Source organism: Musa acuminata, chromosome BXJ3-6, assembly GCF_036884655.1.
Source record: "Musa acuminata AAA Group cultivar baxijiao chromosome BXJ3-6, Cavendish_Baxijiao_AAA, whole genome shotgun sequence".
In the NCBI taxonomy this organism is placed as follows: Eukaryota; Viridiplantae; Streptophyta; class Magnoliopsida; order Zingiberales; family Musaceae; genus Musa; species Musa acuminata.
Window position 1 is genome coordinate 36,513,620 of NC_088354.1, and position 20,869 is coordinate 36,534,488.

The 20,869-nt window shown below is 39.1% G+C and overlaps 2 protein-coding genes and 1 long non-coding RNA gene across 4 annotated transcripts; 2 read left to right on the forward strand and 1 right to left on the reverse strand.

Annotated features, from left to right (window-relative positions):
• Nucleotides 1-826: 826 nt before the first annotated feature.
• On the forward strand, nt 827-7,551 carry LOC135581207 (glutamate--glyoxylate aminotransferase 2). Of its 2 annotated transcripts, XM_065156974.1 has the most exons (14): nt 827-994; nt 1,250-1,367; nt 1,675-1,740; nt 1,995-2,112; nt 2,666-2,747; nt 2,829-2,916; nt 3,062-3,220; nt 4,052-4,225; nt 4,323-4,454; nt 4,632-4,697; nt 4,800-4,864; nt 6,106-6,197; nt 6,285-6,441; nt 7,186-7,551. In XM_065156974.1, exons 2-14 carry the CDS (start codon nt 1,251-1,253, stop codon nt 7,313-7,315), a joined length of 1,446 nt encoding a protein of 481 aa, XP_065013046.1. In that variant the 5' UTR covers nt 827-994; nt 1,250; the 3' UTR covers nt 7,316-7,551. The 2 variants fall into 2 exon arrangements, with proteins under 2 accessions (XP_065013046.1, XP_065013045.1); XM_065156973.1 differs by lacking the exon at nt 827-994 and having other exon boundaries at nt 1,242-1,367.
• A 2,889-nt stretch (nt 7,552-10,440) lies between these two features.
• On the reverse strand, nt 10,441-12,268 carry LOC135640315 (galactan beta-1,4-galactosyltransferase GALS3-like). Its single transcript, XM_065154627.1, has 2 exons — nt 10,998-12,268; nt 10,441-10,903 (listed from the first exon to the last, which is right to left on the reverse strand). The coding sequence occupies exons 1-2, from the start codon at nt 12,131-12,133 to the stop codon at nt 10,558-10,560; spliced, it is 1,482 nt and encodes a 493-aa protein (XP_065010699.1). The 5' UTR covers nt 12,134-12,268; the 3' UTR covers nt 10,441-10,557.
• A 1,315-nt stretch (nt 12,269-13,583) lies between these two features.
• Nucleotides 13,584-17,708, forward strand: LOC103989413 (uncharacterized). Its single transcript, XR_010497366.1, has 2 exons — nt 13,584-13,901; nt 17,260-17,708. It is a non-coding gene; the product is annotated as an uncharacterized LOC103989413 (long non-coding RNA).
• The last annotated feature ends 3,161 nt before the right edge of the window (nt 17,709-20,869 follow it).

Below are 20,869 nucleotides of genomic sequence, written 5' to 3' on the forward strand. Positions count from 1 at the left end.
ACAGTTAGTTGTTTCTCAAACTTCAGCTTAATTGTGAATGCAATTTCATGCACATAAAATCATACTAATCAATGCTTGGAAATGTGAACAATAGCAGACCATATTTATCAATAATTATGCAGGAGTTCTACACGCTTGGTGAATTGTTTCCTCAAACCAAATGACATCTAAGCTTTGCCCTTTACTTCTCTCCACAAGAGTTTGATCAATTCAATTTAATGGACTTTAAATCCCTTCTTTCTCCCTCTCAAATCTTCTTAGATTCTCCACCAGCAAATCCTTCTTTACAGCCTCCACCAAACTCTTTATGTTGATATCTCTCTCTCTCTCTCTCTCACACACACACACAAACTTTGTGCATCTTTTATATATCAAAAGGCTTATCAATAAAATGTTTATACATTATGGTGATTAGCGCAAATAATAGGCGATTCAAATCTGTGTAAAAATATCTTATAAGTAGTTTAACATAATACAAAAATTATTTTTAAAGATATATAATTAAATTCCTCTCTTGCAATTTCAAAGAAGCCCTCTTCTTTCTCCCTCTTTCTCTACCAGGAATTCCCTGTTTGCATCCTCCACCACACTCTCGAGTTCATAGCCTATCCCTCTTTATCTCCTGTGGCTTTGATTCAATTCCAGTTCAGTTGCGTTATCCTCTTTTTTCTCTCACCTTGTGACTCATAATCCACACACATTATAAAATGATAGATGAAGACATGTTCTGCTCCACAGATGGAAACAACAAGTAGAACTAAAAAGAAAGGTGAGGCCACTGTGTTCCACATTATCCTCTGGTGAATGATCCACATAAAACACATCCCTTGTATACTTTTTTAGCCCTGAGGACACCCAACCGATATTTATTTCAGGCCCCCTTTTGGTTTATATTCTTGGAGCAGTGGCGGCTTTGAACTCTTGCTACCCCAGCCTAGTCAAACAGTCTGCCCTCTCTCTCTCTCATCCATCGGTCCTCGAGATTTCATAGAAGGTAATCTCATCCGATCGCGTGCAATCGAACCTTTTGATTGCAATTGGATGATTAATTGCCTCAAAGTTTCATCTTTTGGATGGAAAAGTTCGTTTATGACGAGTGTTGTTGTGGCATGGAAAAGACGGAACCTTTGGTTTTAATCGTATTTGGATGGCTAATTGAATCAAAATATCTGTTTTTGGGTGAAAAAGTTATCATTTTGATGGGGTTTAGAAGTTTAGACTGATGGATTTCTTGGTTTCGTATGTCAAGAATGTCGCCGAAGCCGCTGGACTACGAGTCGCTGAACGAGAATGTGAAGAAGGTGGCATATGCTGTCAGAGGCGAGCTTTACCTTCGGGCTTCGGAGCTGCAGAAGGAAGGGAAGAAGGTTTTGTTACGCTCTCTCACTTGCTATCTTTGGTTTCGTCGTGTCAGGATTCAGGCTCACGAACGTTGCTAATTAGCAAAGTATGAGAGAGAAAACAATGATCTTTGTCGGAATGATCGAGTTTTGAGTTAATTTTCTATTTCTTTTCGCTTGTTTAAAATTTGTTCTCTGAGATATAAGTTCAGGTTGCAATTTGGACTTCAATTTTCATGACAAGTGTTTTAAGTTGACATGACATGGAAAAATGATTTGCATGAGAATCATTGTTACATCTTTTTATCAATTTGAATTTTTCTGTCATTTGCAGATTATCTTCACAAATGTGGGGAATCCTCATGCCCTGGGACAGAAGCCACTAACATTCCCCCGCCAGGTCCTTTTTATCCTTTTAACAAACTAGTTTATGCATAACTGTTCAAATACATTTATTTTTCCTTCTTTACAAGTATGAATGTCTTTATCATACTTCTGTGTTTGCTTGAGAAACTTATCGACAATCGTAAACTTAAAAGAGTCCACTAGGTGACATTTTTTTTCTCTAAATGAAGCAATTTTACCTGCTTTGTTTTCATGAAGATCTTTGGCTTAGATTTCTCTTCTTTTTTTGTAAATTAAACTCTTTTGCAGGTCGTAGCCCTTTGCCAAGCTCCATTTCTGTTGGATGATCCTCATGTTGGAATTCTCTTCCCAGCAGATGCCATCGCAAGAGCTAAGCATTATCTTTCACTGACTTCGGGTGGTTTAGGTACTCTATTGCAACCTTTTCTATGCTTAAGGAAATACCAATATATACATAAGGAGTTCTCTTCCCAGTAAATGTCGGTCCGACACCAGTTTGATAATCTACCAGACTTATGTGATGTCAGTATACTGGGCAGTACACTGACTTGTGTCACTCCATATCATTAGATAAAATAATAAATAAAAATCAATATTATTGTACCAATTGAGTAATGCTTCGATATAAATATTTGCTCGAACTGGTAAATACCAATATGCACTAATCGGTATCATTGAGGTCCGAAACTTGCATGTTGGTATCCTAGATTTTTCTTTTTTCTTTGTATTTTGCCATACTGCAATACATAGCTTAGCTTTTTTCTACCACATTAGCTACAATTTAGGGTGTTTAATTTTCATGCGAAATGTTTATTGGTGTTCTTAATTTTCAGTCTCATATTTTAGCTTCCTATTGTTTTTTATCGGCAATTGTCATGCAAAACATGAAAGACATATTGTTCAGAGAATTTTAGCTCTGAGAATTTTGATAAGATTTACAATTTTCTTCGAGCAATCAGGTGCATATAGTGATTCTCGAGGTCTTCCCGGAATCAGGAAAGAAGTTGCTGAGTTTATTGAAAGGCGTGATGGGTATCCTAGGTAACAAGATGACGACCAAGCTGAGTACATTCTCACAAAATAACCAGGCTGCTAACTTATTATGCAATTCACTAATTGCAGTGATCCTGAGCTAATATATCTCACCGATGGAGCTAGCAAAGGTGTCATGCAGATCTTAAATACTATAATCAGAAATGAGAAAGATGGTGTAAGATTCCTCAAGAGTCTATTACCATGTTCTTATAGAAAGCTCAAGAAGAGAAAACTTGATACTTGTCTCTTGGCTGCTATTCAATTGCATCAGTAGTTTTTTGCTAATAAGATGTAGAGATTAAACAACTATATATTGGCAGATTTTGGTTCCAGTTCCACAATACCCTCTTTATTCAGCTGCAATATCCTTGTTTGGTGGGTCTCTTGTTCCGTATTATTTAGAAGAGGAGGCCAATTGGGGTCTTGACATTAACCATCTTCGCCAATCTGTAGCAGCTGCTCGGATGAAAGGAATTACTGTAAGCTAGTAATACTTCCAATTTACATAAATTTGCATAGCTTTATGTTCTTCTTAAAGTGATTAAAAAAATATTATTGTTAATGTTGGTGACTGTCTAATCAAATTCATAGAACTTCTCATTATACATCTGTAACTATTAACATGAAGAATTATATTTATTATAGTATTTTTTAATAATCCAACCCTCCATCTCAGTTCAACTTGTCAGTAATTTAGTTTTGGTTGAAATTATTTGTTTCACATGAATCTTGATTGGTTGCTAAGCATCATCTGCAAATACGATGCCTATATTTAGTTAACTCATTCTTAGATACTCTTTCAAATGAGGGAACTTATGGATCGTCATAATGAAATATAACACGTAAACTTTTTATCTCCATTCTATCTTAAAAGTATGACTTCATAAAGAAGATAAAGACATGACAACTTATCAAGCTATATTTGGCTGAAATAATTTAGTACCAGAATTGCATGCATGCCATGAGAACATTTTTCTAGCACACTAGGTATTAAGACCAACCTCTATGTTTCCTTTCGATTGAATGGGTTTGAGTTCATCTCATCATGATAGATTATTTTCTCAATTATACATAATAAGTCGCTTCCACCTGAATGTTTAAGTAAAGAACCAGAAAGCAGCAAATATTCAGTTCTATTAACATATAATTTAGATCTGTTACCAATACTGTTCTCAGTGGCTTAATCATATAGTAGTTCTCATTTATTTTCATGGTATAGAAATGTGCTTATAGAATTCCATATTCTTCATATGTAATGAATGCTTTTTGAACTTTATTCAGAATTGTAAATGATGCTGCTGTGGGTACAGGTTCGAGCTATGGTTATTATCAACCCAGGAAACCCCACTGGCCAATGTCTAAGTGAAGCCAATTTAAACGGATTGTTAAAATTTTGCTTCCAAGAGAACCTAGTCCTGCTTGCTGATGAAGTTTATCAACAGAACATATATCAAGACGAGAGACCTTTCATAAGTGCAAGAAAAGTATGGATGCCAAATTGCATGTTCATATCTTATAAATTATTGTAAGCACTATATATAATGGGTTCTACTTTGACCTAAAAACTATTCAATACTGCAGATATTGTTGGACATGGGCCCACCTATGAGTAAAGAGGTCCAACTTGTGTCCTTTCACACTGTATCGAAGGGATACTGGGGAGAGTGTGGTCAGCGTGGAGGATACTTTGAAATGACTAACATTCCTGCTAAGGTAATTTTGTTCTTTGCTGATGCATGCTTTTTTCTGTGAATTACATATGCTAAAGGATACATTGCGTGAATCACCGTCTACACTTTTGCTACCATAACCAGATGACTTATGCTAAGGATAGTCGATTGCTCTCAATTCTATAATTCAAATATTCTGTATGATTTAAATTTGTCACAGACTGTAGATGAGATCTACAAGGTTGCATCAGTTTCGCTCAGTCCAAATGTTCCTGGACAGATCTTCGTAAGTTTAATTTTTCTTGTCAACTTGGTTTAGTTTAAAGCTTGATTTTTCCTTGTACAACACTTGTTATATTATGAGATAAGAAATTTGTTTACTTTTCAGATGGGGCTGATGGTTAACCCCCTCAAACCAGGAGATATTTCTTACTTGAGGTTTGTTGCAGAGAGGTATGATAAGCAACTTCTAGGATGAAAGTTTTTGCTTCTAGCATTCAAAAATTTTTTGTTTCTAAATGCATCAACATTACAAAAATTAAAAATCGATGATGTTTCAGTCCATTACAAACAAACGTTGGCTACACTGCTTTATATATATAATTTGTCTGCTTAAAATGTATGCAGCATCATTGTGTATTTGGTTTTAGTCATTTGAGCTTGATGCTTCAAAGTGTAGCCTATAGAGTATAGACAACAATAAACCCAATGGCTTTAGTTGACTAAATTGCTTGTGTGATTGAAGTCTTTGAAGTGTAACCCTAAACCAATAATATTCAGCTTTTGTTAAATAATTTTGTGTAATTTATCTTGGTAAAATGGTACAAACTACAAACACTCCTATAGAAACAGCTGATCATCTATATAAATGCTGGAAAAATGTTGATAGAAACTTTGCTACTCTGCGTCATGTTCAAGGTTGTTGAGAGCCATTCAAGAAAAATCAGCTGCACATTGTAGAATAAAATTTTTAGCAACTTTTCCTATCTATCAATTTATCTACACTATCATTATTTTGAATCTTGCTTATGCAAATTATTTGGTGCAATTGCCCTATTGACTATGCTATGCTGCATACTAGTAGCACCTTCAACATGGCAACATGGACAATTGCACTATCTACCGAAGGTCCTCAGATTTACTATGCTATGTCTACTCCTAAACCTAGCTATCTATGATTTCCCAGAAGGAAAGTAGTTTTTAAACATAAAAATTATGATTCTAGATTAATTGCCTAAACATTGATTGAGATAATGACATTTTAGGGTAATCAATGGGCATGACTGGAATGATTCTGGGTTTAAATGTGTCAGGTAGCTTTATATTCTCATGTCAAATAAGGTTTTGTGATGGGTATCTAAGTTACATGAAGCTCTCATAGGTATCATTTGCTTTGATAAAAATTTAATGCTCAACTCATTTAATAGAACTTCCGTTAACCATGTAATTGGTTGGAAATAATTTACCCATTGATTTGGAGAGAATTTTTTTTGTGTTGCATCTTATTGCAGAAAATTTAGATAAACAAAAAATGGAAAGACCAACTTTACTTCGTTTTTGCTAAGAAAATAGAAGTTATTGATATGCTTAAATGTTTGTATGTTTTTGTACTGCCAATACTGAATGTAGCTCTTTGTTATATGACTGAGCACAGTTAATATACTTAATACAACGTGCTGTTTATTATGGTACAGTACGGCAATCCTCGAGTCTCTGAAAAGAAGAGCTCATATAATGACTGATGGGTTTAATAGTTGCAGAAATGTTGTGTGCAACTTTACAGAAGGTAATACTGATGTACACTGTATCGTCTGAGTTCTATTAAATTTATGTCAACATGGAACATTGCCACTAATTTTGAAGCTAACTGTAGGAGCCATGTATTCATTTCCACAAATACGCTTACCGCCAAGAGCAATTGAAGCTGCAAAAAATGCTGGCAAGGCTCCTGATGTTTTCTATTGCCTTAAGCTTTTGGAAGCTACAGGAATTTCCACAGTTCCAGGCTCAGGATTTGGCCAAAAAGAAGGGTACTTACTCAGTTGCTTGAGTTATTTTGAACATGTTAATCATCATAATTATTCTTGCAAAATAATTCTAGTTCTCTAATTTGATATCCAATGAATTATAGTTCCCATAAATGAATATACAACAATCTAAGTAGATCCATGAAAATCTGGTGTTTTAGCGCAGAAAGGCAAGGTGATTCGATTATAAGCTACCTGTGCGGTGCTTGAGGCTACACCTATAAAGTTCTGTTGTCCTGATTATGTAATGGTAATTTAATCATTCAAGCAATACTGAGTCATGTAATTCTGAACTAGAAAGTTCATATGGAGGCATGATTGCCAAGGACTGATATCTGTCCAATAAAAAGAAGGGATTAAAAACCTGAGGTTATAGAGTTCAATTATTGTTTATGGAAAAATATCGAACCCTTTTTAATCTTTTTCTCTGGCTTACATGACAACTCTAGAGAAGAGGGAGGCAAGTCATCAATTGAGGCTGGTTGACAAAGCTTTGGGTTCTTGTTCAGAAGTTTCTTCTGCTACTATATCCCTACAATTTCTTCAATCAAGCTTAGTTAAACATTTTTGCATTTCTATCAATCTAGACAAATTCTCCTCAATGAATTTATGAACTTTTACCAACCTTTGTGATATGATAGGTCTTTTTTTTTATTATTTTTAAGTACACCTCCAAATTTACTTCATTTGAGAGCACAGAATAAAGGTCACACAAGAATTAGTCAACAAATCTTTCCTTCTTGACAGGGTTTTCCATCTAAGGACAACCATCTTGCCAGCAGAAGAAGACATGCCGGCAATCATGACTAGTTTCAAGAAGTTCAATGACGAGTTTATGGAACAATATGAAGATTACAGAGGCTACTCCAGAATGTAGATCTAGTAAATGGAAGCTGAAGCATATCAAAGGTGCAGGCAAAAGGAAGATTTCTCTCTGGTCAAGGTAGTTGCTCTGCTAGTCAATCATTTCGAACCTTCAATCAACCACTACTTAATTGTTTGTAAAGAAAAATCATATAAGAAGTTCCATTTTATGTAATCGATTCAGTAAGAATCAGCTCAAGAAAAGCGCATGATACTTTTAATTAGTCACTAATTGGGCTTATTCTATTATTGCTTTGCATCATTTTCTCCCTGAGGCTTACTGCGGTGTCTCGACGAATGCTTCATAAATTTGGTTTGTAGGGGTTCCATTTATGGTTTCAAGATAATAGTTTCCTTGTCTGGTTGGCTTTCATTTAAGAAGACAATTCTACCAGTTCTGAAACTATGAAGAAAGCTGATGCTAACCAATAGCAACTGCTTTTTGCCATTTGATTCAGCTGGAAAGGCAGAACTACCCCAGCTTTGCCATTGCTATAGATCAAATCTTATTACCTTAGGATGGTGTGATATCTGCATCATGTTTTACTTACTACTTTAATACCCTTTGCAGATTATCAACGTATAATCGAACTATATTTGAAGTTACTTGTGAGTTTTATTTTTGCAAAGATGAAAATCTTTGCAGATGGTTTTGTAAGTGATCTATGAGGTAGAATTTTTGTGTGATGTTTGATATGAACTATGACTGCCATCTGTCCTAGACCCTAACCATTTGTGTTTTACCAAACCTTGAAGTCATTGCTGGCATTAGCAGTGATTGATAAGTCTCTAACTTCATTTTAACAGTTCCCCTCTGCTCCATGAACATGAATTGTACATTTATACATATATAATTTATAAAAGATACCATTCCTTTTAAAAAGGCAGGTTTTCTTTTGAACAGTGTCACTGATTGGAAACTCTTTTCTGCTTTTGTTTATTTAAGTTGCCATGAAAGCTAGATTTGGCAGATAAAATCAGCATTGTTTGTTGTTAGCTATGAAGAACTGACAACTTTAAATCAAATCCCATCTGATCTGGACAGATAATTGTGGATTCTTTTGGAGTAAAGAGCAGTAGCAGTGAGGTTAAGGGTCTGGAAACAAGACCACCCTCATGAGACCTGTAGCATTAGGATCTTTCTGTCACAAAAAATTCTTAGAAATCTTGTTAATATTCGGAAGAAGAACCCGCGCCATCCAAGACACGGCTAGCAAATGCACAGGGGAAGTGAAAAGAACAACCTTAATAAGAATAATGCTGTCAGATTGGGATTAAAAATTGGCCCGTCAAGAACCCAGTTTTTGTTGAATTGATTGAATACGAGCATCAAAAAGTGGAAACATGAACCAAGTAACAGTGAACATACCATTTTATGTCTCAGTCCTTTTAATGGCCAACATCTTTCCTTTTTGCTGTGGAGAGAGAGAGAAGACATTCTTGGATTTGATTTTGTACCAGCAGAATAAAGCTATTGATGCAAACATCATGAGTTCTTCGAGTTAGGAGTCCTTGGATCCTTCTACTTCTCCTGTGAATCATATGGGCAGAGCATCAAGATTGGTCTTTCTGAAATGATGAACTAAGATGTTTCTGCAATCCCAACTAGAGGGTGATGGTGAGCTGAGATGTTCCTGCGGTTGGTAGTGGCCTCTCATATTGAATGTCATCAATAGTTTCTTTGGAATGTGTTAGCCAGTGTTTTGGAATGTCGGTTAACTGATGGAGATTTGCTTCAAGATGTACAAGTTTTTTTCTACTTTTGTTAAGAAAATAAATGGATTTTAGATAAATACAAAATCATTAGCTTTGGAGAGAGTATCATATAATTTTACCTTTTATGTATTATAACATAAAAATCTAAGGGTGAATTTTTTGAAAAAACTCTCAAATTTGAAAAAACTCTTAATTTAAAAAAAAATTATAAAACTGTTTTTTTTTTTTCAAAATATCATGTTATCCATATCGGTCATCGCACTTCGCCCCATTTGTCACCCCCTTTTGGTTTAGAAATCGTCCGTGCCTCCGCAAGTGAGTTGATCCCTGTAGTTGCTCTCATCCGCGTATGGGTTGATCTTATTGGTCGTGCTTACACCTCCTCGTGCAAGTTAGCCTTGCTGGCTACCCCTCTCTCCTTCCTTGACCTATACCTCTGTGGGTAGGCTAATCATGCCAACCATCTCTCTCTACATATGAGTTAACTCACGATCATGCTCACAATGCCCCTAGGTCCAAAGATGACACATGAGCGATGGTAAAAATAATATAGAGAATAATCAATAGTACATTATCAAAAGTATTTTATAAAAATTTTAATAATTAAAATGTTTTACTAAAAATTTTTAATATTTACGTTTTTTCGAAAATATGCCCAAAATAAAAAAAAAATTAAAAAAAACCCAGCAATATAACCACCAAAGCAGCATTAGTAGCCGTAACAGTCGGAGGAATTCTGTACTCAACCTATTCTTTTACCTTCCATCACACGACGATGGATGGGGCCCGGCAGCTGTTGCTGAACTGTTCCAATCAAAAAGAGAGCGGAAGGTGCGCCATGATTTGGTTGCCAACTTCCCCTCATTCTTGGCACGCAATCCTGTCGGTGGACTTCCCGGATCCGAAAGGTATTGATGTCGTCGATCTGATCAACATCTGACGGTGGTAACAACGTGTCAGCTTTCTTTTCCCAGTGATCTTCTTGTACGATGCTGGCTTTCCAACCCACCAAACATAATAGAAGTGACTCCAGTTGGTCCGTTCACATGGGTTCCACTAGATTTCAATGCGGGACCCGCTGCTTTCTACGTTTGGCCCCTCAGTTCAGCCACAGGAGCTGCACCGCAATGCATCGCACACAGAATGGCAGTGTACGTATGGATATTACCGTCGTCGTCACGGGAGCGAAGAACAGAGAAGGGTACAAGAGAGACGTTGGGCCACCCAACATGCGCAGATTTGTAGCAATAGAATGTACTTGGAATTCTATATCAGTGTTCCCTATTGAGACCGTCACCAACACTCCCTTATCGTGCAGCAATTGCAGACACAAAAGGAAGAACACATGAATTCTAGATCAGTTTAGCTAACAATTTTCTTCTATCAGGAATGCTGTCAGTCTACAGACGAACGCATGAACTCTGCTAAAATCTGTGTGCTGCGTTTATTGCCCTCGAAAATGGTGCGTGTGCGTTTATTGAGGAGGAAGAAAAGAATCGGAAAAAAAAATGGTGATCTGAGCGTGAACTGTGGGCGGAATTACTGTCTGGTGCGCGCCAGCCTCGAGCCGATCATCTTGTGCTCGAACCTCCTCACCGCGCCGGCGACGCGGCGGAGGGTCTCGTCGAGAACGTAGGGAGTCCCGTCGTAGGTGACCGCGGTGGCGTTGACGAACTCCTCGCAGGGGTCACGGCGAGCGGCGATGGTGCCGTGGTAGTGGTAGTACTTGATCCTGCCGTCCGTCTTGTGGAGGCTCCGCCCGGCCACGTTCTGCGACATATGCACTCCCGTTGCGAAGGCGCTCCGCGGCTGGATCGCGTACTTGCGGTCCCTCCTTACGCCTCTCTTCACGTCCCTGTAAACCAGCTTCTCGATGCCCCACATTCTGGCTTATCATAAACAAATGGAATCAGCAGCCAATTCAGATGCTGCAGATTTCAGCAGTTCGAATTCCTATAGGCAGTGTTTGGTTTGTGTACCTTGTGGTCTTGCCGTGGTCGATTGATCGGCAGAGCTTGCCGGACATGGGCATCTGTTCGATGGTGAACTGCGTGTAGGGTGAGAGGGAGGCGAGCAAGGAGTCGAGGTTGGTTTTCGGGGCCAAGTAGATGAACTCGTCGACGTCGAAGAAGAAGATCCACTTGGCCATGAACTTGTACCTGTGCAAGCAGTCGTTCACCACCAGGAACTGGTTGTGGTAGTAGCCGTCGAACCTCTCCTGCTCCCTGATGTCCTGCACCGTCACTATCCCCTTCTCCACCCACGGCCGCAGCACCTCCATCACACCCGGGTGGACGCCGCCGGCGTCGTGGAAGACGAAGTGGGACCTCTCGCCGAAGAGCCTCGCGTGGTAGGCCATCCATTCCCGGATCCTCTGCGGGCTGAGGTCGCCGTACAGAGAAGAACCGCAGTAGAGGTAGTCAAACTTGGGCGGCGCCGAGAACGCGGACGCGTCGACGCTCCCAGGCGCCTCCTCTACGGCCACGAACCGCTCCTCCGTCTGCACCGCCCGGTCGCCGCCGCCGCCCGTGGTCGCGTGGACCACGAGCTGTCCACCGGAGCCGTCGAGGCCGACGTCGACCGGGAACGTGCAGTTGACTACGACGACGGTGTAGACGCGGCCGTAGCCCCAGTCGGGAAGAATCCTGTACCCGGAGGCAAAGGTCGAATTGGAGTCGCCACCTGGGCCGCCGTGCGGCTGCCACTCGCACCAGAACTGAGGCTTGGCGAAGACGTGGAGAGGCTTCGAGGCGAGCCCGACGATGGCGAAGTTGTTGGAGCCGCCGCGGTAGGCTCCCATCTGTACGAAGAGGTAGGCGGCGGAGCCGACAGGGTTGAAGGCTCTCCTCACCACAGAATCAGAGCCGAGCTGCTCTTCTCTGAGTGGATGGACTTCGGGAGGGGAAGAGGAGAGGTTGTGCGAGACTGACGCGAGCTTAGAAAAGCAGGAGGTGATGGCGGTGGTGGAGAAGCCTGACGTCGAAGGGAAGAACTGGAACATGGTGGCCAAAGAGCAGAGGGAAAAGAGTGAGATAAGGAGAAGCTTCATGTCAGTACAACTCCATGGGACAGCATCGAAGGAACTCTTCTCCTCCTTGGGCTTTTCCTTGGCCATTCTGAGACCAGCAAACTCGGCTGGCACCAGAATCAAGGGAGGAGGAGGAGGTGGACGAGGAAGAAGCAGGCAGGCAGGTGAAGCTGCCGAGAAGGAAGAGGAGACACGGCATATGATGAAGGGAAGGTGTGTTAGATGCTTTGCTTTTAAGAGGAACAAAGACAAAAGACACTTTATTCTACCGGTGCTTTGGGTTGGAATTGAGGCAGGCGAAGAGAGAAGTATGGGAGCAACAAAAGACTTTGTTCTCTCTTTGTTATTATTATACTTTTCTTAAAAGAATTATTGAGTCAAAGTTCAAAGGAAAGATAGAGGTTGAAAGGGTCGATGGAGGAAAGAAGAAGAACAGGTGGCGGTCTCTACTTTCGGCTTGGAGTCATTTCCTTTAAATACAAATTTTAATTATTATAAAAAATATTTGAGATGAATGAACTTGGACAATAAAAATTATATATACAATTTGTATTCTATGATGTGACTACCGAATGACGTTTGTATTGGCATCTTTGAACATGTATTTCATACAGTGTATCTTGCATAGGAAAGTTATAAAAGGGCTTCAATATTCTCCATCTTTCTTTTTTTTTCTGGTCACAATAATTCTTTCTCTTTAGTCCAATTAATATTATTTTGTCTAAAAGAGATTTATGGAATGAGTAATTTTCATCTGACTATGTAAAATGGTAAAAAAAATAAATGACACAGTGGCATATGAAATTAGATTGCTGTTAAATTTTCAATGTATTTCAATAGTCAATTTAGTAGTCAATAGAAATCCAAATATCAGAAAATCATTCAAAAAGTCAATTATAGATTATCCCTATATTATAAGTTTATCATTATATTTTTAAAAATTATATTATAATTATTATACTTATGAAAGTAAAATATTTAATCTTAATTTTTTTTACACCATCAACTTTGTTAATAGAAATATCACTGAGCACATGCTGACTCTGTCTCATTTTAGTTTACTATATGATATTTTTATCATTAGAATCGATAATGAGAAGAATAAGTTTCGTAAGTATAACATCATAATATAATTTTTTAAAATGTAAAGACAGGAGCAATTTATAATTAGCCCTCATTCAAATAAAATACAAATTCAAATAATATGATGAAATTACAATCTGATCCCTAGAAATGATAATAAGGTCCTCAAACTATTACAATTAAAGCCTTGTACATTATAGATTAGTCCTTCAAATATTGCAATGGATCAACATGTTGGTGTTGTATTGTAAATTAGCCGTAACAATGGATCGAAATGTAAATAGAGAACAGCGGACAGATTTACATGTAAAACAAAAACCCTCTGTATGATTTGGGAGAAAGGATCGGAATGTGAATATAGAAAAGGTAAAGATCTAGACGTAAAAGAGAACTTACAAAGGCAAAGATATATACGTATATTTTTGTGGAAGAATTAAATACATATAGGGTTAATGTAAAAAGGGCCGTGCGTCGTTTGTTGACTCGCTCCTCGTTCATGAAGCGGAGCGGCCGCAGCGTTGCGGAGGACGACGGCGGCGGGAGGGGCGGAGAGGAGTGAGGGATGTCGATGCTGTGGGAGAAGAGCGAGACGTGGCGGTGGCTGGTGCGGAAGACCCGCGACTCGAAACGCTTCTTCTTTGCCTTCGCCACGGTGTGTGGCGTCGTCCCCGGTGGCATCGGCTACTGTGTCATGCAGCTCACTAACACCCGCAACGAGCAGCTCGAGGCCCACCTCCACCAGACCGCCCGCCCAGAATCCACCGTAACCTGGGTAACCGTTACTTCAATTTCTCCTTTGTTAATTTGTCATGTTCGACCCAGATCTCTAGGGTTCTTCGAGAAAATTCATGGATCTTCGGTGCTCGGTATGTGATTATGGATAGGAAGGGAGTCTAATACTTTGGATGATTCCTCTAATTCCCTAAGAAATACACTTCAGATTATTGGAAACAACAAAAAGGCTTGTGCTTGTTAGGTTTTTGGTTAAGATTCTTTTGTGAGCAAAGAGCGTCGTTTCTTCCTTAGGATGGAGGCGATTGAGATTGTTTTACTGCGAGGTCATTAAAAGAATCTCATTGCCATCTGCACCTAGTGGCTACAAGTCTGTAGTGGAAATTAGATACATGGTCTTCATGTTTGGTCTTCCAACAGAAATTCATACCCAAGTTTCTACATTGCTTAGTCTGAGAGTAACATGCACACGTCATGGAATTAATCATATTTTTTAGCAGTACTGCAGCAGGATTCCTTCAGAAGCAGCCTTTGAGTGTAGGAGTGGTGAGAAACGTGGTACTTGTAGTAGAATTGATAACATTATTGAATTTGTGCTGAATTTCTTCTTTTTAGTCATCAAATGACCTATGAGAATGGGGCCAGTTTGAGTCTAGATTGAGTTCTTGGGAGGTCTCATCTTTTTAGGATTCACTGTGAGTTCATGCAGGCTTCACAAAATGAAAAAAAAAAAAAACATCATTCTTATGATATGCCTCATCAGACAGTTACCCCATTTTTCCACTAAGGCACCTTAGATACTCGATTCCACTCAGGATTCACAATGAAGTAGAACTGAGGAGATTTGGAGATGTTCAATTTTCATTTTAACTCTTTGTTCCAGTGGTGACAATGATGGGAACTATGATGATACATTGATTATAACTGGTATCATGATGCTTGTGGTGGTCGCAGCCGATTACAACAGCAGTGGGGTGTAGAAGGCATGATAGCTGTGACAATGGGAATGATGACTGTGGTGGCAGTATTGTGGTAGTAGCAGTGACTACAGTAATGGTAGTCATGGTGATAATGATCGTGCTATTTGTATAAAGGTTGTGTCTATGACAAGGCAAATCTTTGTAAGAGGATATTTGAAAAAATGGAAAACCAAAATCTATATAAAATTGGAAAACTGACAGTAATATTCTTGGGTAATTTTTGCAACTAAACATGCTTTTTTTCAGAGGAGCCCTAAGGTAGAATATAATATCTCAATGGAATCAATATGTAGCTTAGTAGAAAAAAAAATAAAGCTGCCACAACAATTTTTGTTATAGGAAAAATTCATTCTGGACAACTGTGCTATGGGAGTAACTCTACCACTACCAGCCAAGGATATAAGTTGGGAGATTGATTTTGATGAAATATGCATCCACTTTCAGTTATTATATGTAGGTATGGGTGTCGCTGTTGTGTAAAAATCATTATGTATTGCATGTAGTTCTTTCAATGAAACAACTCATCTTTTGTGCTTGACATATATTTATATTGTTTCTGTTGCTCTTTCTGTTCTTCCCTACTGTAGAAAGTGCTCTGTTGTTCACTCTAGTGGAATTAGTAGTCAGACTGTAATAACATTTTTTTTTGCTACAGTTATCTTGCAGTGCATTTAGCATGCACAGCAAAATGGTTAGAGTACCATTTTTGCTGTTTATCCAAATTTGTGACTTGTAAAGGGCTTAAATAGGAATCACATGAATTGCTTATTATGAAATCCCACCTTCATAACTTACTTTTTCACAAAAAAAAGAAAAGAGCTTCTTATGATACCTTAATTATAAAACCTCAAGAATATGCCTCATTTGGGGAGTAGCTACCCTAAATGCTTGAAGCCAAGCAAGCCATGAAAGAGAATTTTTGCAAAATACCCTTGGGTGTCAAATTCTGGCAATACCTGTTATGGTTTGTTTAAACAGTCTTCCAAACCTACATATGATCATATGCTGAATAGTAGTAATCTAGGAAGACTGTGTAAACACACCATGACAGTTATTAGTTATCTAGGATGGACCTTTGTATTCCTAGGTTACTAATACAGCTTAATTGTTCATAAGTAATATACATGTTGTTTGAAAAACCTCAACCAATTAGGTTATTGACTGGTCTTTTTCTAGAGATTAATGTGTTGATATTTATCTTATAATCTCCTTCAAGACTTCAAAAGAGAAAACTGACTGATATGTTTCTGAATCTCTCTTCACTTGATCGTCATTTCCGCATCTCTTGTTACCCATTTGTATGATCGTGGTCCTTTCCACTACCCTATTCACACCTATTGTACCACCTGCTACCTGTTCTAATCATGGCCCTTGTGACCATGCTTTCATAATCCCTCTTGATTATGATTGATCCTCTTGATGTCATCTAGACAAATAAATTGCCATTGCAAATGCAGGCAACAAAACAATAATGAGCTACATATTGTTCTTACAAATGCAAGCAATCAAGCAATAAAATTGCATATTAAAATGCTAAACATCTGCATTTAAACTGCATTTGCATTCATGCACATTCCTCATTGCAGGCAGTTAAGCAGGGTAAATATCTTCATAGATGTGATCTTTGTTGATCTTTAATTACAATGAGAAGATCGAGAATTTTGGATCTTTTCTTAGGACATTATTCTTCAATACAATATTAGTATTCCAAGAAAATCTGTTCACTGTCTGAGCACATTTCTAACAGAAAAAGCAGTATTTCCATTCTTTGAAGTGTAACTCTAAATGTCAGTTGAGTCAAAATGTCAATTTGGGGTTTACTTCTGTAGATATCTTCTATTTTATGTACTTTCTTATCTTTTGGTGTTACGTAACTGAATAAATCTGACAATGGTTAATTTATCAGGAATAAATCTTCCATTGTATTATTGCATCATCAGTGAGTTGAGCTATTTGCCTATCATCCTATTGGAAATTGAAGCTTTAATCTTTTTAGATGAAATAGGAAGAACATTAGAGATTCACTTAAAGTACTTGAAATTAAAATAATGTTAACTCCGGGTATGTTTTTCTTTGCTTGAATCTAAGTGTAAAAGTTTGGTGCATATGTGGTTGTGATAGAATTCGCAATATGTAGTATCAAATCTATTGATCATGATCTGATGGCTGGGAACACATCCAATATTCAACACATTAATTGAGGTTCTTTGAATTGTAATCAAATTTTTAGAGTTATCAATTAACTCCAGTTCAATCCAGTTTCTGTTTTCTCTGTGGCTGTTATTCTAGTATGACTGTTCTGTCATCTGTGCTAGCATGGTTGTGTTTGTTTAGTGGTTATTGTGCTTTATCATTCTGGATTGTTTATCAGTTCTGTAATTTTTTTGTCTCTAATTCAGTGAAGGTATTTTCATATAGATGATGGGGCAAGTTAACCGAGAGGCTGGCTGAGTTTCTGGGAGAGCTGCAGCGTAAGGAGGATACCAGTGACCGGTATGTAGCCGCTCTGAGAGGGGAGACCCTGACTAGGAAGCCCTATGTTAGGATTCAACCACTGCAAAAGGAAAACAATGAAGAAACCAGAAAAGATGCCTGCAAAGCAAACAAGTAGATAAAAGGATTGTGGTTCGGCACTCAATCTGCAAACATCAAACCCTGAATCCTTCCCAGGACCAAATTTTGGTACAAGGAACACTGGTTTGCTACATTATATTGTTGTGTTTGCTTCATATCCTTAATGGCTTTTTCTAAGATAGCATCACAAACTTCCTTTGGCTTGTAATTGTATAATGTGGAGGAATTGTCATATGTGGTTTATGTTGAATCTCGGATTTTGATGATGAAACCAATTGATAGTATTTATGATTTGATTTGTATTTGAGTGACGCAGGATGCTTCGATTAAGGAGAGACAATTAAAGCAGGAAGAATCATGTTTGATCGGGGGAAAACGTGTCAGAAGATTGGACGTTGGGCCGGAGGATCGGTCGACGTATCGACAGAAGGTTTCGGGCCATGGATTCAGGCATCGGACTAAGAAGAGCAGATATTGTGCCAAGGATATTGGAGTTGCGGATGTCAACTGGTCGATTGGGCAATAGGTCGTAAGAGAGGACGATGTGCTGAAGAATCGGACTAAGCGTCGATGGACCAATGACATGTCGGACAACATGATTCATGTTTAGTAATAATTGTCTAGATCGAAGTGTGTTTTTATGTGTGCAGGATTAACTACGATAGCAAGGCATAAAGCAAACTGAAGTTCCGGAGTTAAGAACGCGATTTCGTTGGGAGTTCGAGAGTTCGTTGGATGTCCAGACGTTCGTCGGAAGTTCTACCGAAATCAACCGAGAAGTCCATGAGCTTTCCAAAGAAGCTCGTCGGAACTCGCCAAGAAGATCGTCGTGATGTCTAGGAGCTTGTCGGGAGTCCGCCGGAACATTGTCGAGAGATCGTCGGAAGTTCGCCGGAAGATCGTCGGAAGAAACCAGACTTATTTTGCTTGGAATATGTCTTAAGAATCATAGTTAGCACATAATTGGGGTTGGGGTTGGGATTGGGAGGTAATCTCATCAACTCTGTTAGGGGCTAATTGGGCCCGAAGTTAAGTTGGTTTGGGTTGGATTCAAGGTCTAACCAGGATGCTGAAAGTCCAGTTGGCGATGGCACTACCTGGGAAACAACACCCCATGTTATCTAGGCGGTGGTACCGTCGGTAGTGAATGCTGCTAGCGGTGGTATCGCCCAGTGGCAAATCTAGCGACGGTAGTACCGCCTACGAACGGCGGTGGTACTGCTAGTACCTAGGAAACCTGGGATGAGACATTTTTAGGCTCCAAGTTTGAATCAACTTGAAACCTATAAATATCCCTCTCATCCTTAGTTAACTAACATAAGCATATAGAGTTTAAAAGTGAGAAAACGCTATAGAAATCTCTTGAGAAATCCCCTTCTCTAGCTTAAACTTAGAATTCTGTTTAGAGAAGAGTGTGTCCTTATAAAGGTTGTCTCCTAAACCTGTGAAAAGGAGAAGAGGAGTGTAAGAAGGAGGTTGATCTTCGCCTATTAAAGGAAGATCGATAATGGATGTCGGTGGCTTCAACGGAAGAGAAATCGGTGGAGTGGATGTAGGTTATGATGATCGAACCACTATAAAAATCGGTTTGCCTTTCTTTTTTGTAATTTATCTTACTACAAACCTCCTTACTTGCTTACTGCTTTCAATACGTTTACGAATACGCTTTCAAAGTTAAACATTTCGAAAATCGATTTTTTTCATACGAAACGAAGAATTTTTCAAAACCGATATTTTTACCACTACACTAATTCACCCCCCCACCCCTCTTAGTGCCGACTCATTCCTAACAGTTGCTAGCATACACAAAAGATAAGAAAACCCAACCTGCATGATGAGAAATCGACCACAATATAGACACAAGGCTAAATGTGCCTAAGGTGTATGAGTTAGAAAAAAAATGACCTATTTGATAAAAAATTTGTAATGGTGGAGGCACAAGGCCAAATGTGCCCGGGACATGTGAATCGAGAAAACCCAACCTGCGTGACAAAAAAAATCCATCACGATGGAGGCATAAGGCTAAATTGTCCGAAGTGCGTGAGTTAAAAACACCCGACTCACATAATGAGAAATCCATCATAGCAGAGGCATAAGGCCAAATATATATAAGACGTATGAGTCGAAAAAACTTGACCCGTGTGAAGAGAAATTCATTATGACGGAGGTACAAGGTAAAATATGCTCGAGGTATACAAGTCGAGAAAACCTGACACACGAAAAGAGATTCTGAACACTCTTGTATTAGATAAGCTAAACGTCGCACTTCATTCGACATGTAATCGCCCCATAATGTCCAAAGAGGGAGGAGAAAACCAAGGTTACCCCTCCACCCCGTTTGCCCATATGGATGAAGGTCCGAAGCAAGAAACCACATGCTTTCTTCTTGCCCTTATGGACTAGAAAGGTAATCACCTTTATAATATTTAAGATGACCAAGTATGAAAGCTCATCTTAAATATTATAAAAGGGGACAAACTTACCTTTCTTGAGGAGATAAAAGAAAGGACTTTGGCATCCACACTTAAAGATGTTGGGTTACTAACCTGAACATCGAAGCAACCAGATCAAAAAACCTTTCTCGACGTTGATCTTCATGCAGGTGACACCTTAAGAGCTTAGTGTTTTCATCTTGGAGGCATCTCGGACGTTCCTATACATGAGTCCGGACCACGTTAAGCTAACCAAGATGTCAATGATATTTTTCCCTGATATTTTGATGCTAGAAGAAAGGTCTGATGTCATAGGAATGCCCACTTGTTGACCCTCTAAGTGAATGCTTGAGCGAGGAGACTTTGCCCTTGACCCATAGCACTTTCACTTAAGAGGGGTAGTAGACACTCATTCCTCGTATAGACGCATCCACCTTTGATGTAAACACAAATGCGATATTGGCATCTATTCAATAACCCAGGCCTCTCATCCCTAGGGGTAACCCCGAGCCACTTGCCCAACCCCACCGAGGTGTTCTTGAATCTTACCTAATAAATGCATACGCTAACGAACATGATACAAGTCGTCGCTTAACTCTTACCCTAGTTAGCCCAATAGGTAGCGCCATCACCTGGGTTGCAATCATCGGCTTAACTGCCACAATGAAGGTGCAAAACCAAATGTGCCCAAGGCATGTGAGTCGAAAAAAATCGACCTACGTGACGAGAAATTGCTATAGCAGAGGCACAATGTCAAATGTGCTTAAGATGCGTGAGTCGAGAACGCATGACGAGAAATCTATCAGAATGGAGGCATAAGGCCAAATGTGTATAAGGCACGTGAGTTTGGCAAACTTAACTTCCATGAAGAGAAATTCACCATGGCGAAAGTGCAAGGCAAAATGTGCCCAAGGCATATGAGTCAGGAAAACATGACCCACAAGAGGAGATCCTGAATGCTCTCGTATAAGATAAACTAAATATCGCACTTTAAACTCCTCTCGTAAGGGCCTCGAAATACA

What these genes read in the sequence shown, in the direction of transcription:
- LOC135581207 (XM_065156973.1), top strand. Translation starts at nt 1,242, where the DNA reads ATGTCAAGAATGTCGCCGAAGCCGCTGGACTACGAGTCGCTGAACGAG. An exon ending in TGCAGAAGGAAGGGAAGAAG is followed by an intron (nt 1,368 to 1,674) that starts GTTTTGTTACGC and finishes TGTCATTTGCAG; the next exon opens with ATTATCTTCACAAATGTGGG. An exon ending in TCAGAAATGAGAAAGATGGT is followed by an intron (nt 2,917 to 3,061) that starts GTAAGATTCCTC and finishes ATATATTGGCAG; the next exon opens with ATTTTGGTTCCAGTTCCACA.
- LOC135640315 (XM_065154627.1), bottom strand. Translation starts at nt 12,133, where the DNA reads ATGGCCAAGGAAAAGCCCAAGGAGGAGAAGAGTTCCTTCGATGCTGTC. An exon ending in GACCACGGCAAGACCACAAG is followed by an intron (nt 10,904 to 10,997) that starts GTACACAAACCA and finishes ATGATAAGCCAG; the next exon opens with AATGTGGGGCATCGAGAAGC.